General features: G+C 45.0%; 1 protein-coding gene across 6 annotated transcripts in view; it reads right to left on the bottom strand.

Moving 5' to 3' along the window:
* SLC37A3 (solute carrier family 37 member 3) overlaps positions 1-12,708 on the bottom strand; it is a 50,714-nt gene extending 38,006 nt beyond the window's left edge. The window contains exons 1-4 of one of the 6 annotated variants that reach the window (XM_072762887.1): positions 12,589-12,688; positions 4,510-4,571; positions 2,561-2,722; positions 858-966 (exon numbers count right to left, since the gene is read on the bottom strand). In XM_072762887.1, the coding sequence (XP_072618988.1) occupies positions 858-966; positions 2,561-2,649 (198 nt within the window). In that variant the 5' untranslated portion in view covers positions 2,650-2,722; positions 4,510-4,571; positions 12,589-12,688. Of the gene's footprint in view, positions 1-857; positions 967-2,560; positions 2,723-4,509; positions 4,572-12,565 lie in introns of those variants that run through there. The other 5 variants (XM_025982171.2, XM_025982170.2, XM_072762889.1 and 2 more) reach the window with 5 other exon arrangements.
* Positions 12,709-15,355: the final 2,647 nt, after the last annotated feature.

Raw genomic sequence — 15,355 nt, 5'->3', positions numbered from 1 at the left:
AGAGACACAGAGAGAGAGGCAGAGACACAGACAGAGGGAGAAGCAGGCTCCCTGTGGGGAGCCCTATGTGGACTTGATCCCAGGACCTGAGCCAAAGGCAGATGCTCAACCACTGAGCTACCCAGGTGCCCCCAAAATAGCATATTGCAAAGAACAGCATCTCCATTCCAAGCTGTCATCAAAGAATTCACCTGACCCATAATGAAACCAAGGAAGTGGATACACACTCCGACTTCTAGACTCTTAAGCAGCATACAAACAAATGAAACAAATGGCAACTATGTAAACACTGAGACATTAAACTATGTAATACATGGTATACACCATTCAGAAGGGGGAAAAAATCAGTGGAAGGTGGGAAAAAACTTGACAGAAAAAGCGGTATTTTAGGGGCATCTGGCTGGCTCAGTCAGTAGAGCACACACCTCTTGGTCTCAGGGTCACTAGTCTAAGCCCCAGGATGGATATAGAGATTACTTAAAAATAAGAAAAAGTGATATTTTATCTTGCCGCAAAGGGAAAAAGCAAGATTTATGTGGGTGGGAAGAAAGCAAAAGAGCATACAAAAGAAAATGAACAAAATCTCAAAGGCAGAAATGAGTACAGATACCTAGGAAACTCAAAAAACCACCTTCCCAGAAATATGTCACTTCAAAACAGGGAAAAAGAAGCTGGATGAAGTGTAAAACAGGCCTGAGTCGGGGCAAGCTAAGAAATCAAGCAGAACAGTTTGGGTTTTATGCCACAGGAAACAGCCATCTCAGAGTCCTAAGCAGATGAATGAAACAAAATAGAAGACCTTAAGAGGAATTTAGGGGATGGGCACAGCTCCCTTCCTGGCACTTTGCTCTGCTTACCTCTACAGGCAGGTTAATTGACTTGTTAAAAGCACTTGGGGTCCACTGCTTAGAGATACTGACTTTGACATTGCTAAAAGTTTTTCTTGATGCATGGAGCAACGAATAACTGCAAAAGAGAAAAGAAATACGGCTGAATGAATAGCAAAGAAAATGGCATTCAATAAAATCCTGGGTATAGTCCCATGTGTTTTATTCAATTTTTGAATTCTCCTCTTAAAAAAAAAAAAGTACTGCTTTATGAGATCAATTGAAACAGTCTCTGCCAAGCAAAAGAAAAAATTAACCAGTCTTCTTCAACATGAGCCCCTGTGTCCACTCATAACTTATCCCTCCACTTAGGCACAGGACTGTTACAGGACTGATCCCAACCTACTCTAAATCATGGTTGCAGTTCTATAAAAAAATTTTAAGTCTTTAGAAACGGTTGGCCCATCAATGCATTACCCATTAAGTAGCTTTCTCTGGAGTCCTGTCTTTTCCTATTGATGCCTTCTTTCATGCATCAAGAATGGATATCCCTAAAGCCAGCATCCAAAATTACCTATCAACTCTTACAGCATTAGAGAACCAACCATTTCCTAGTTTCTGCCTTAAAACAATCAAATCACATCACTTGAGGTGCCTTCAATAAAGATTAATAGTAAACAAAATCTACCTAGAAGAAATAATCAAAATAGTTGCGTCACAAGGTTATAAGTAACACGGCTCCTAAAACCAAACAGCCTGGTTTGTGGCATCTATGGACCTCTAAAGTAAGAGCCACTGAGGGCTACAGAATCATAAACATGGATAATCCTTCAGTCATGCTAGCACTTGGGATCTCACAGGAGTCACTAGAACTCCTCACAACTGTCTCTTTTTTTTTTATTTTTTTTAAAGATTTTATTGGGACGCCTAGGTGGCTCAGCAGGTTGAGCATCTGCCTTCAGCCCAGGGCATGATCCCGTGCTCCTGGGATCAAGTCCCACATCGGGCTCCCCACGTGGAGCCTGCTTCTCCCTTTGCTCTGCCTTTGTCTCTGCCTCTCTCTGTGTGTCTCTCATGAATAAATAAAATCTTTAAAAAAAAAAGATTTTATTTATTCATGAGAGACACAGAGACATAGACAGAAACAGAGGCAGTGGGAGAAGCAGGCTCCCTGTGGGGAGGCCGATATGGAACTCGATCCCAGGACCCCCAGATCATGACCTGAGTCGAAGAGATGCTCAACCACTGAGCCACCCAGGAGTCCCATCCTCACAAGTGTCTCATACCTTACTGTTCAAGGAAGCACAGGGCATTCCCTGAATATGTATGCCCTTTGTTCTCAAGCTCCTGGTTTTAATAAATAAAACACTGTATATTAAGCCAGGGTTTCTCAATCATGGCCCTGCTGACATTTTAGGCCTCCCAAATTCTCTATTGTGGGAGGCTAGCCTGTGCATTGTAGGAGCTACAGCAGCATCCCTAGTCTGTACCCACTGCAAGTGGCACTCCTTCCCCCAGGGTGACAACCAAAAATGCCTCCAGACATTGCCAAACTTGGGCAAAATGGCCCTGAAAACTACTGAGATGTACCAGAGAGCACAACAGAAAGAATAACTAGCCTATGTCACAAGCCATGCCAATCACTGCACTAAACACTTGCCGTGCCAACGACTAGCCCCCTCAAACAGACAAAACCAAAAAACATGAGAGAACAGTTTGAGCAACAAACATACCTGAAGAAGGTAAGCAGGAACACAACAACATGATGATGACTGAACCGGGAGAACAGAGTTCCTCTTTGAAAAATATTTGGCCAGGCCATAGTCTTCCTGACCTTCCTTCTCACCTCTGACCTTAAAGTTTGGACAGTGAATTATTTACATCATTTCTTCTTTCTGCAAAGACAAAATGCATTAACAACATTACTTAAAATAAGTAGTCTATCCAAAAACTGCTTTAGACTTAGAACCAGTCAGCATATGATCAGGCCTTGAAAAAAATCACATGGGCTAGCAGACACCAGAAAACTAGATTGATAATTATGTCTATAACAAGCCCTTACGGGCACCTGGGTGGCTCAGTCAGTTAAGCACCTGCCTTTAGCTCAGGTCATGATCCTGGAGTCTTGGGATCAAGCCCTGCGTGAGGCTCAGGGAGCCTACTTCCCCATCTCCCCCTTGCTCATGCCCTTTCTCCTTATTTCTCTCTCAAATAAATAAATAAAATACTAAAAAAATAATAACAACAGGGCAGCCCAGGTGGCTCAGTGGTTTAGCGCCGCCTTCGGTCCAGAGCAGGATCCTAGATTCCCAGGATTGAGTCCCATGTCAGGCTCCTTGCATGGAGCCTGCTTCTCCCTCTGCCTGTGTCTCTCTCTCTCTCTCTCTCTCTCTCTCTCATGAATAAACAAATAAAATCTTTAAAAAAATAAAAATTTAAAATTTAAAAATTTAAAAATTTAAAAAAATAAAAATAATAATAACAGGACACCTAGGTGGCTCAGCAGTTGAGTGTCTGCCTGTAGCTCAGGGCATGATCCTGGAGTCCTGGGATCGAGTACCACATCAGGCTCCCTGCATGGAGCCTGCTTCTCCCACTGCCTGTGTCTCTGCCTCTCTCTGCCTCTCAAGAATAAATAAATAAAATCTTTTTTAAAAGTAAATAAATAAATAAGTCCTTAAAAAGAAAAATCCTTGACAAAAGATTACATCCTAATCGAAAGCCATCTTGGGCAGACCCGGTAGCTCAGCAGTTTAGCACCGCCTTCAGCCCAGGGTGTGATCCTGGAGACCCAGGATCGAGTCCCACATCGGGCTCCCTGCATGGAGCCTGTTTCTCCCTCTGCCTGTGTCTCTGCCTCTCTGTGTCTCTCATGAATAAATAAATATTTTTTTTAAAAAAGCCATCTATTAGATTTTCTTATCCATTTGTATGTGGGATGGTTGGCTACATCTCCAAGTAAATAAATAAAATCTTTAAAAAAAAAAAAAAGTAAAATATCCACAGCATTGGAAAAGTCCTATAACTTGTATTAGGAAAAAATAAATTGTCAAAATGACCTGTATGCTACAATACACTACAATAGTCAAGGTAGGAGACAAACTTAAGAACTTCCAGTACTAAAATTAGCAAATCACAGGGCTTTGCTTTCAAGACTGCGCTCAGTCAGTAACTGCTGACTTTTCATTGTAACTGCTATTATACTCATGTTTTTTGTTTTGTTTAAAAGATGTTATTTATTTATTTATTCATGAGAGACAGAGAGAGAGGCAGAGACAGACAGAGGGAGAAACAGGCTTCCCGCAAGGAGCCCGATGCGGGACTCGATCCCAGATCCCGGGACCACGCCCTGAGCCAAAGGCAGACGCTCAATCGCTGAGCCACCCAGGCATCCCTATACACATGTTTTCACTAGCCACAGCTTGGTAGATGTAGCTAAACCTTAAATGCTGACAGACCCAGACAAAAGACCATTCCTGAAACTTGCAGATAAAAGGTACAAAGTTGAGGTAGTTAAAATTATATAAACATTATAGCTGTTTCATTTACTGGCTGTAAGCCCTTGGACAAGTCAATCTTTATGAATCACAGACAATCATCTATGAAACGGCCTATCTCTTCTGAGAGTTATGAGACTCAACAGTGTATGTAAGGTATTGAGAAACTAATTTTAGCCACTGACCTGCCCAGGATTAATCAATCCCACATCAGTAGAAGGTAGCTAATTTCATTTCATCTTTCTTCCTGGAAAATGGTCACAAAATAATGAGCCAAGTAGGATTTTAAGATTCCACTTACAAAAATGTAACAAATAAACTTTCTGTCTGTGATTCCAGAAAGTTACAAACCTGAGAGCTATTAGTGTCACGGCTAAATTTACCTCCATCCTCTAAATTAAACATGAAACCCCAGTGGAACAACAAAGCTTTATGTAAACTGTAGCTCTATGAATTGAACACATTTGCACCTCCAAACACTGTACTGAATACTTCAGGGAAGGTTGCGACTTGTGAAGTAATTTATCAGGTAAAATAGTAATTCCAAAAATGTATGCTCCAGCAGACTGGGATTACACCGCTTTGGCAATAATGGTTGTGTCTTTCAAGGCCGTGCAGTTACATTAATAACTTTACATGACTGGAGCTGTTTGAGACCATCTGGATTTCATTTCTAAATAAACCACTTTTTCCTTAGCTACAATGACAGGAGAGAAATGGCTTAATAACTATACCAGGAAAATAGTTTCAAATATTCACCTGCTGTTGGCAGAATGGCACTTAAAATGAATACTATCATACCATCTGGTCCTACATAATTACAGTAAATAATAAAATAATAATAATAATAATAATACCTTGCACCTATATTCCCTACATCACAGAAGCTATTTCTAATCATCTGTGAGCTCGGCGACCCTGGGGAAGTACTGACAGTTTCGCCAAGTCTGAATCCACCAAGCACATCCTACTTTCTGAAGGCCATTTTCTTTCCTGCTCTAAGTAGACAACAAATCTCTAACATTTTTCAAGTGTTTGTAAATGCTATTACAATTAATAAAACAAAAATTCACTTCAGTATTTCTAAATTCACAGTAGCTTACCATTTAGCCTTTTCTCAATCAATGGATACTGAATATACAGCTATTATATGAGAACAAGAATTAGCTTTTTAAAATAAACTTATTAAAAATAAGATCCTTGCCATCAAAAAGGATACAGAACCACTGAGCCATGTTCTACTTTTGAAAACAAGTTGATAATCATTAGCTCATCTGATTTGTAATGAAGCTTTTTTGAGTCCTAGAAGATCACCCATAGGACGTATTTTTCTAGAATGGAACATTCCACATTGTGTAATCAATGTTACATAAAAGATGGCTTCACGGGGCACCCGGGTGGCTCAGTGGTTGAGCATCTATCTGCTTTTGGCTCAGGTCGTGATCCCAGGGTCCTGGGGTCGAGTCCCACATCGGGCTCCCTGCAGGGAGCCTATGTCTCTGCCTCTGTGTGTGTGTGTCTCTCATGAATAAATAAATAAAATCTTAAAAAAAAAAAAAAAAGTTGGCTTCACATGTAACACATCCAAATAGAAGGCAATCTCCCCTTTGTAAAGCAATGCCTTGGAGTAGCAACCATTCCAAAACCATTGCTTTCTATAGATATTCAGAAACCATTCCAACCCCACAACAGTAAGATTTCAGGTTGCCTCGTATTAGGAATGCTGGAAGACAGAGTCTACGAAGTGGACGGGAAGGCCGGCAGGGAAGGAGATGGCACCGGAAAGCATCTCACTCCCCCATGCCCACGTCTTCTGACTCCACCTCCACCCCACTCCAACCTTCTTATCTTGCTCTCTGGAAATCTAGATATGCAGTGAATAAACTCCAGATGGTCACCCTCCTTGGAGGGTTCTTTGCTCAGACTCTGGCCTGTCCCCAGGTGACCCTGAATCCTCTGAGGTCTTTCAAAGAGAGAGTCATCTTTCTTCTCATGATAACTCTTCCTCCTCGCAAGACCCCAGCTTCTCTGAACTCAAGCGGTGGGAGTGGGGGGGGTTCGAGTGCCTCCTGCCTCACAGCAGGGTCACCTCCTGACCTCCCAGCACTCCGCTCTCACTGCAGACAGCCCCTTGCCTCACTTCCCTTCTGCCACTGCTTCCGTCCCAGCGCAACAGCCAGGTGGCTCAACTCTCCTTCCCCTGCCCCCTTCACCACCAGTCTTTGCCTCCAACATCACTACCCCAGACTAAATTTCAAAGACCCTACATTCTTTCCCTCCAGAGAACCACTTGCTCTCCCACTTCCCACTCAACAGTCCTTTTACCTCAGCAAGCCTCCCAACTCAGTCACCTCACCACGTTCCGTTACCCATTACCCTCCTCTTGTCCTCAATGCCTTCTTTACCAACTTAGAATCAAACCAATCCCTTAGGGATCTTTTTTTTTGCTTGTCTCTGTCTTCCTTCCCTGCACCCAAGCAGTTGAGTTTTGCCAGAGAAAAATCACACAAGCAGGACGATTTCACTTTTTAGATTCAAAACCACAAACCTCAAAGGACATGCAACATTGCCCAGCATGTCTACACTTCCTCAATTATTTTGCTTCCTCAACCTCTAAGACAATTTCACACTTCTCTTTAGAGTTCCAGCATCTCTCTCTCTCTTCCTCACCTAGTACGATGGCTTTCCACCAATGACACCCACAGCTATGGCTCTAACATGGACCTTCCAGAGTTCCTAACAGTACAACCAACCATCCACTTGATATGCCTCCATGGATCTGAAGCAAGATCTTCATTTCCTCCCTCCAAATCTATTTCTTCCCCAGGATCCCCTTAGAAGTAATACCACCATGCTTCCAAGTTGTCCAAGGTTAACCAGGACTTACTCACTTTTCCTTTTCTCTCTCTCAACTTCCGCATCCAACCCATTACTAGTTACCCCCCAAAATATATCCCGAATCCATCCTCCTCTCTCCATCCCCACTACCACCACGTCTACCCCAACGGCCTTTTGAAGGCTTTCACCATTTCTTCATCTACCCTGCCCCCAACTCCTTCTCCACACATCAACCAGAAATGTATCTTAAAACATAAATCAGCTCTCATTCCTCTGCTTATAATACACTGATGGCTTCCCAAGACTCAGACATAAATACAAAACTCTTTGCCATGGCCTTCAAAGCCTGAATACCCTGGTCCTCTGCAGTAAAACAGGAAGACTAAGGGGTGAAGGGCAGTGGAGTTGACAGTTGTGGTCACCAAAAAGAAGTTAGGGATGAAGGAGAAGGAGAAGCATGCTCTTGGCCAAGCAGAGAGCCCGACGTGGGGCTTGTTCCCAAGCCTCTGAGATCACACCCTGAGCCAAAGGCAGATGCTTCACCAACTGAGCCACCCAAACGCCCCAATAAATAAAAGTTTTTAAAAAAAGATTAACAGAAAAATGATGTTATGTGAAACTAAATGTGGTAATAGTGTATTATTAACAAGGTATGAATTTTTTCCCCTCAAATCCCCTGGATTTATACCTTTAAGCTTAAGGGGAGATATTTCTAATTATTACGTTTTACCCATCTTGGGATATTTTAACCTTTTTTCTTATAGAGTATGGCATAGAGCCTAGGGTCAGGTCTGGGTCTAAATGCTCGCTTCAACTGTTAAGAGATATTGTTTTATAAAATCTGTTTTCTCATGTATGAGATGAGAGATGTGAGAACTAAATGCAATAATTTAGGGCAATTACCTAACACAGTGCCTGGTACTTTGGAAGGATTTGGTGTTGGCTATGGTCAAAGAATTCATTCATTGGCAAAATCTTTATTGATGGTTCTTTTTTTTAAAAAAAAAAAAAAAAAAGAGGGATCCCTGGGTGGCACAGCGGTTTGGCGCCTGCCTTTGGCCCAGGGCGCGATCCTGGAGACCCGGGATCGAATCCCACGTCGGGCTTCCGGTGTATGGAGCCTGCTTCTCCCTCTGCCTATGTCTCTGCCTCTCTCTCTCTCTCTGTGTGACTATCATAAATAAATAAAAAATTTTAAAAAAAAGATTTATTTATTCATGATAGACACACAGAGAGAGAGAGAGAGAGAGAGAGAGAGAGAGAGAGAGGCAGAGACACGGGCAGAAGGAGAAGCAGGCTCCATGCAGGGAGCCCGACGTGGGACTCATCCTCAGTCTCCAGGATCCCGCCCTGGGCTGAAGGCGGCGCTAAACTGCTGAGCCAGCTGGGCCACCCTTTATTGATGGTTCTAAATGCTCTCCTAGGGGCAGCCCGGGTGGCTCAGCGGTTTAGCACCGCCTTCAGCCCAGGCCCTGACCCTGGAGACCAGGGATCGAGTCCCATGTCGGGCTCCCTGCATGGAGCCTGCTTCTCCCTCTACCTGTGTCTCTGCCTCTCTCTCTCTCTCTCTCTCTGTGTCTCTCATAAATAAATAAAATCTTTTAAAAATAAAAATAAATAAATGCTCTGCTAGGTGCCAAAGATAGTCTTGGGTGTAAGACAGAGGAGTCCACTGCTTTGGGGGAGTTTACAGAAGAACAATACACATGTAAACAGTTAAACCAGATAATTCGATTGGGAGCAGTGCTCTCAAGGGAAGAAACAGAGATGAGAGAGGTAACTGAGTGACTTCCCCAACCATTGTAGGTAGGGCCCTCAGGGCATGCACTGAGGGAGATGACTTGGGGATGAGCCAAGAAAAGGAAAGAGCAAGTCGTTTGCAAAGAACCAGGAGAAAAGCATTTCAAGCAGTGGAACAGCAAATGCAAAGACCCAAAAAGTAGGATATTAGATGAGCAATGAATGAGTTTACTCTTCAGACTTCAGTTTTTACATTTGCAAAGTAAAAAGATTATGTGTACTGAAACATAAAAGGATGGCTGTAAGAGTATTAAATGCATAGTTGAGGGATGCCTGCGTGGTTCAGTAGGTTAAGCATCTGCCTTTGGCTCAGGTCCTGACCCTGGTCCATAAACCGAGCCTCACATCCTGCTCCCTGCATGGCAGGGAGACTACTTCTCCCTCTGCCTCTGCCTGCCACTCCCCTAGCTTGTGCTGTCTCTCCCTCTCTCTCTCTGACAAATAAATAAAATCTTTTTTAAAAAAATAAAAAATAGGGATCCCTGGGTGGCGCAGCGGTTTAGCGCCTGCCTTTGGCCCAGGGCGTGATCCTGGAGACCCGGGATCGAATCCCACATCGGGCTCCCGGTGCATGGAGGCTGCTTCTCCCTCTGCCTGTGTCTCTGCCTCTCTCTCTCTCTCTCTGTGTGACTATCATAAATAAATTTTAAAAATTAAAAATAAATAAATAATAAATAAAAAATAGGGGATCCCTGGGTGGCTCAGCAGTTTAGCGCCTGCCTTTGGCCCGGGGCGTGATCCCAGAGTCCCAGGATTGAGTCCCACACCAGACTCCCTGGATGGAGCCTGCTTCCCCCTCTGCCTGTGTCTCTGCCTCTCTCTCTCTCTCTCTGTCTCTCATGAATAAATAAATAAAATCTTCAAAAAAAGAAAATTTAAAAATAGGGACACCTGAGTGGCTCAGTGGTTTAGCACCACCTTCAGCCCAGGTCCTGATCCTGGAGTCCCGGGATCGAGTCCCACATCGGGCTCCCTGCATGGAGCCTGCTTCTCCCTCTCCTCTGCCTGTGTCTCTGCCTCTCTCTGTGTGTCTCTCATGAATAAATAAATAAAATCTTTTTTTAAAATTTTAAAAATACATAGTTGAGCTATTTTGACAGTATTGTGTATGTTGTAATTTAGCACTTCAATGCTTGACACACAAATCTCCTTTTCATCCCATATTATCTCATTTGAAGCCATTTACCTGTACTACATAAAACCCTTTTACTCAGAACCCGTCTTCTATATTTTTTCTCTCTTTTTAAATTGTATCTAGCACTTACCTGTAAAATTTTATCTTATTCCAGGGCTCTTAAATTACATTCTGCCTACCTATTTTAAACATATTCCAAAGACAAGGAGTCTTCACAGTACAAATCTTTCCTTCTCAGGGCACCTGGCTGGTTCAGTAGCATGTGACTCCTGAAATTGGGATCAGGTTTGAGCCCCACAATTACGGGGTAGATTGTATTTAAAAAAAAAAAAAAATCTTGGGATGCCTGTGTGGCTCAGTAGTTGAGTGCCTGCCTTCAGCTCCAGATGTGATCCTGGAGTCCCAGGATCAGGTCCCACATCAGGCTCCCTGCGTGGAGCCTGCTTCTCCCTCTGCTTGTGTCTCTGCCTCTCTCTCTGTGTGTCTTTCATGAATGAATAAAATCTAAAAATAAAAAATAAAAAAAAATAAAAATAAAAACTTTCCTTCTAAACAAAAGGCTTATACTCCAGTTAATGGTCATTGCCATGACATTTCATTTTATCAGGGATGAAGAGGAACAAAACAGAACATTCAATGATACACTTAATCCTGACAGCTAGAGAGAAACAAGACATTGCACTGACTTTAATTTTATAAAAGTACTGTTTCAGGGTAATTTTCACATGGAAATCAAAGATTAACAGAAGAGGAGCACCTGGGTGGCTCAGTCAGTTAAGCATCTGCCTGTGGCTCAGGTCATGATTTTGGGGTCATGGGATCAAGTCCCCTCTCCCCTCTCCCAGTCTGGTTCCCTGCTCAGCAGAGTCTGCTGCTCCCCCTCTCATTACCCCTCCCTCTGCTTGTGTGCGCACGCTCTCTCTCTCTCTCTCTCTCTCTCAAATAAATAAATAAAATCTGTATTTCTTTTTAAGATTTTATTATCTCTCAGAGTAGTAGACAGAAGGAGGAGAAGCATGCTCTTGGCCAAGCAGAGAGCCCGACGTGGGGCTTGTTCCCAAGCCTCTGAGATCACACCCTGAGCCAAAGGCAGATGCTTCACCAACTGAACCACCCAAGCACCCCAATAAATAAAATTCAAAAAAAAAGATTAACAGAAAAATGATGTTATGTGAAACCAAATGTGGGCCACAAAAAGGCATTAAAGTTCGAGTTGGAACCACAGACTCTCAGCTTAAAGTCTCTGAGCCTCGATTCTCTCATTTAAGAATTAAATGAGGGGATCCCTGGGTGGCTTAACAGTTTAGCATCTGCCTTCAGCCCAGGTTGTGATCCTAGAGTCCCAGGATGGAGTCCCAAGTCAGGCTCCCTGCAGGGAGCCTGCTTCTCCTTCTGCCTGTGTCTCTGCCTCTCTCTCTCTCTCTCTCTCTCTCTCTCTCTCTCTCTGTGTCTGTCATGAATGAATAAATAAAATCTTTACAAAAAAAAAAAAGAATTAAATGAGATCATTTTTGAGCGTTTGAGTACAGAGCCTGGCACACAGTAAACACCTAACAATGGCAAAGAAATAAATCAGCAGCAAGACATTGAAGAAAGCTGGCAGTCCTGATTCAGTTTTCGCTCACTCCAGGAACATACTCTTCTCCCTATAAAAACACTTGGTAACAAAAAAAAAAAAAAAAAAAAAAAAAAAAAAAAAAACACTTGGTAATAAATTACTATGAGATCACCTACAATCTTATGTTTCAGGAAACACCAAAACCCCTGTGGACACATTCCCATTACCCCCACCCACCCCCGCCAAAAGGGAGAGTGAGCAGCGGAACACATCCTGCAAATAAGAATACCGAGGGAGGGAGGGATGCCCGGGTGGCCCAGCGGGTGGGCGCCTGCCTTTGCCCCAGGGCGTGATCCTGGAGACCCGGGATCGAGTCCCGCATGGGGCGGCCCGGGCTGCCCGCAGGGAGCCTGCTTCTCCCTCTGCCTGCGTCTCTGCCTCTCTCTCTCTCTCTCTCTCTGTGTCTTTCATGAATAAATGAAATCTTAAAAAAAAAAAAAAAAAGAAAGAAAGAAAAGAATACCGAGGGAGTGACGAATACGTTGCCAGAACACAACCCCACTTACTCCTCTCCCTCTCCGGCCTCAGAGCATCTTTCCCAAAGGCCGTCCTTCCCACTCCCGCGCAGCAGCCCTCGCGGCCCGGCCCCGACCCCCCCACGCCCGCCCCAGGGCCCGCGGTCCCCGCCGGCCCCGCACACCCGGCCCCGCCCGGCCCCGCACACCCGGCCCCGCACACCCGGCCCCGCGCGGCGGGAAGGAGCCCCGCGGGAGGGGAGCGAGCGCCCGCCCGCCGCGTCCCCGCGCCGCCCTCCGGTCCCCGGGGAGCCCCCCGCCCCCCCGGACCGCGCTCGCGGGCGGCGCCCCCACACGTCGCCCTCAGCCGGGCTCCGGCCCCCTGTCGGCCGCACCCCGCGCACCGCAGCTCGCGCACCCGGGCCCCGCCGCAATCGCCTCGCTGCGGCCCACCGTCCGGCCCGCTCCGCTCCGCTGCCCGCAGCCCCTCGCCGGCGCCGCCACCTCACCCGCGGCTCCGCGGCCACGGTTTCCGGACGCTCACGTGACCCGCCCGTCCCCGGAGCATGCCGGGAGTTGTAGTCCGACCGCGGCATCACCTGCGGGCCGCCGGGGGCCGCGCGGGGAGGTGGAGGGAGACGAAGGGGGGAGGGAGAGGGAGGGGCGAGGCCTCGGTGAACCCGGCCGCTGGGCTGGAGGAGGAGGCGATAGCCAGGAGTGTAAGCTGGAAAAAGGCAGTGAGAGAGAGATAAAATACAATTTGAGAAGTGCTGTACAGGTCCTCTTTTTTTCAGAAAAGCTTAATTCTGCACTTTCTTTTTTTTATTTTTTTTTATTTTATTTTTTTTTAATTTATGATAGTCACAGAGAGAGAGAGAGAGGGGCAGAGACACAGGCAGAGGGAGAAGCAGGCTCCATGCACCGGGAGCCCGACGTGGGATTCGATCCTGGGTCTCCAGGATCGCGCCCTGGGCCAAAGGCAGGCGCCAAACCTCTGCGCCACCCAGGGATCCCTCTTTCTTTTTTTTAAACAGATAATCCACCTTTTATTTTATTTTTTTTTAATTTATTTAAGACACACAGAGAGAGAGACAGGCAGAGGGAAAAGCAGGCTCCACGCAGGGAGCCCGACGTGGGACTCGATCCCGGGTCTCCAGGATCAGGCCCTGGGCTGAAGGCAGCGCTAAAGGGCTGAGCCACCAGGGCTGCCCTCTGCTTTCTTGTAAAAAGTAACATGCTGCTGGGTGTGCTACTGACCAGCCAACAATAAGGGCATATGCTTTAGATTTTTTTTCCCCAAAGAATATATTTATTTCTACTGCTTTTTTTGTGTGTTTTGTATTACATACCTCCATAAAAGTAATATATTTTTTTTTATTTTTTTTATTGGAGTTTAATTTGCCAACATATAGCATAACACCCAGTTATGCTTTACATTTTTGTTTAAGTTAATTAAATGACGTGGCCCATGCAGGCAGGGCCAGTAATCTGCCACCATCATTCACCATTCTGCTCTCCACTCCACCCACCCAAATAGATGAATGTTAAGATCCTGACAGCCTCTCGCAAAAATTAAAGGCCTTAAGACACGGCACTTGCAAGTAGAATCTGCTGCCCTCTTGGGCCCTCTTTCAACTTGTTGGGGAAACAGAATTTGTTTTAAAATCTCCCAACCCAGAAAATCTCTCTACAAAGACAGCAGGAAAAGGGAAGAGTTTTACTATTAGATAGGCATTAAAGTAGAATGTGATGCTTATGGGATGCCTGGGTGGCTCAGAGGTTTCAGCGTCTGCCTTTGGCTCAGGGTGTGATCCTGGGGTCCCAGGATCAAGTCCCACATCTCACTCCGTGCATGGAGCCTGCTTCTCTCTCTCTGCCTCTGTGTGTGTGTGTGTGTGTGTATACATATATATAAATATGTGGAGGGGGCCCCTGGCTGGCTCAGTTGCTGGAATGTGCAACTCTTGATCTTGAGGTGGTGAGTTCAAGCCCCATATTGGGTGTTGATACATCAATAAATATATTATTACATAATATAATATATAGTAGAATATTATTCAGCCTTTAAAAAGAATGAAATTTTTTTGGATTTTATTTATTTATTTATTCATGAGAGACACACAGAAAGAGGCAGAGACATAGGCAGAGGGAGAAGGAGAAACAGGCTCCTCGCAGGGAGCCGGATGCAGGACTCGATCCCCAGACCCGGGATCACACCCTGAACAGAAGGCAGACCCTCAACCACTGAGCCACCCAGGCGTCTCAAAAGGAATGAAATTCTGGCACATGCTACAACATAGAGGAACCTCAAGGGCATTATGCTAAATGAAATAAGCCAGTCGCAAAAGGATAAATATTGATTCCATTTACATGAAGTACCTGAAATACCTGGATCAAATTCATAGGGAGAGAGAGTAGGATCATGGTTACCAGAGGCTGAGAGGGAAGAGAAATGGGAGGACAAGTGGGAGTTATTGTTTACTGGGTAGAGTTTCAGTTGGGAATGCTGTAAAAGTTCTGGAGATGGATAGGAGTGATGATTGCACAACAATGTGGATATATTTAATGCCTTTAAACAGAACCCTTAAAAATGGCTAAACTGAAGACACCTGGGTGACTTAGTCACTTGAGCATCCAACTCCTGATTTGAACTCAGGTCATGATCTCAGGATCATGAGATTGAGTCCAAGTCGGGCTCTGCACTCAGCACGGGCTCTGCTTAAGATTCTCTCCCTCTCCCTCCACCCCTCCCCACCCCCCACTGCTCTCTCTCTCTCTAAAAAAAAGGACATACTGTGTAAAGTGTCCATATTGTAAAACATATGTGTGTGCATGTACATATATGTGTGTATGGATGTGTGGAGTGGGTGTGAATAAAATAAGTACACAACCTGTGTCACTACCACCCAGGTCAGGAAGCCCAGGCCATGCTCTTTGCACTCATAGTCTTGTTGGTGGAGAGGGTCTGGTGGAAAAGGTCAGAACGGGGAAAGGAGAATCTCTCTCTCCCTAACTTCCATAACCATCTAGACATTGTATTTTTTTTATGTAATTGATAAGAAAAAAAATGATGTGATTGATTTATTCATGAGAGACACAGAGAGAGAGAGGCCAGACACAGGCAGAGGGAGAAACAGGCTCCATGCGGGGAGCCTGATGTGGGACTTGATCCCTGGACCCCGGGA

Source organism: Vulpes vulpes, chromosome 7 (genome assembly GCF_048418805.1).
Source record: "Vulpes vulpes isolate BD-2025 chromosome 7, VulVul3, whole genome shotgun sequence".
Classification (NCBI taxonomy): Eukaryota; Metazoa; Chordata; class Mammalia; order Carnivora; family Canidae; genus Vulpes; species Vulpes vulpes.
Note: the sequence above shows the minus strand (reverse complement) of the source record. Positions and strands in the feature narration are given on the sequence as shown.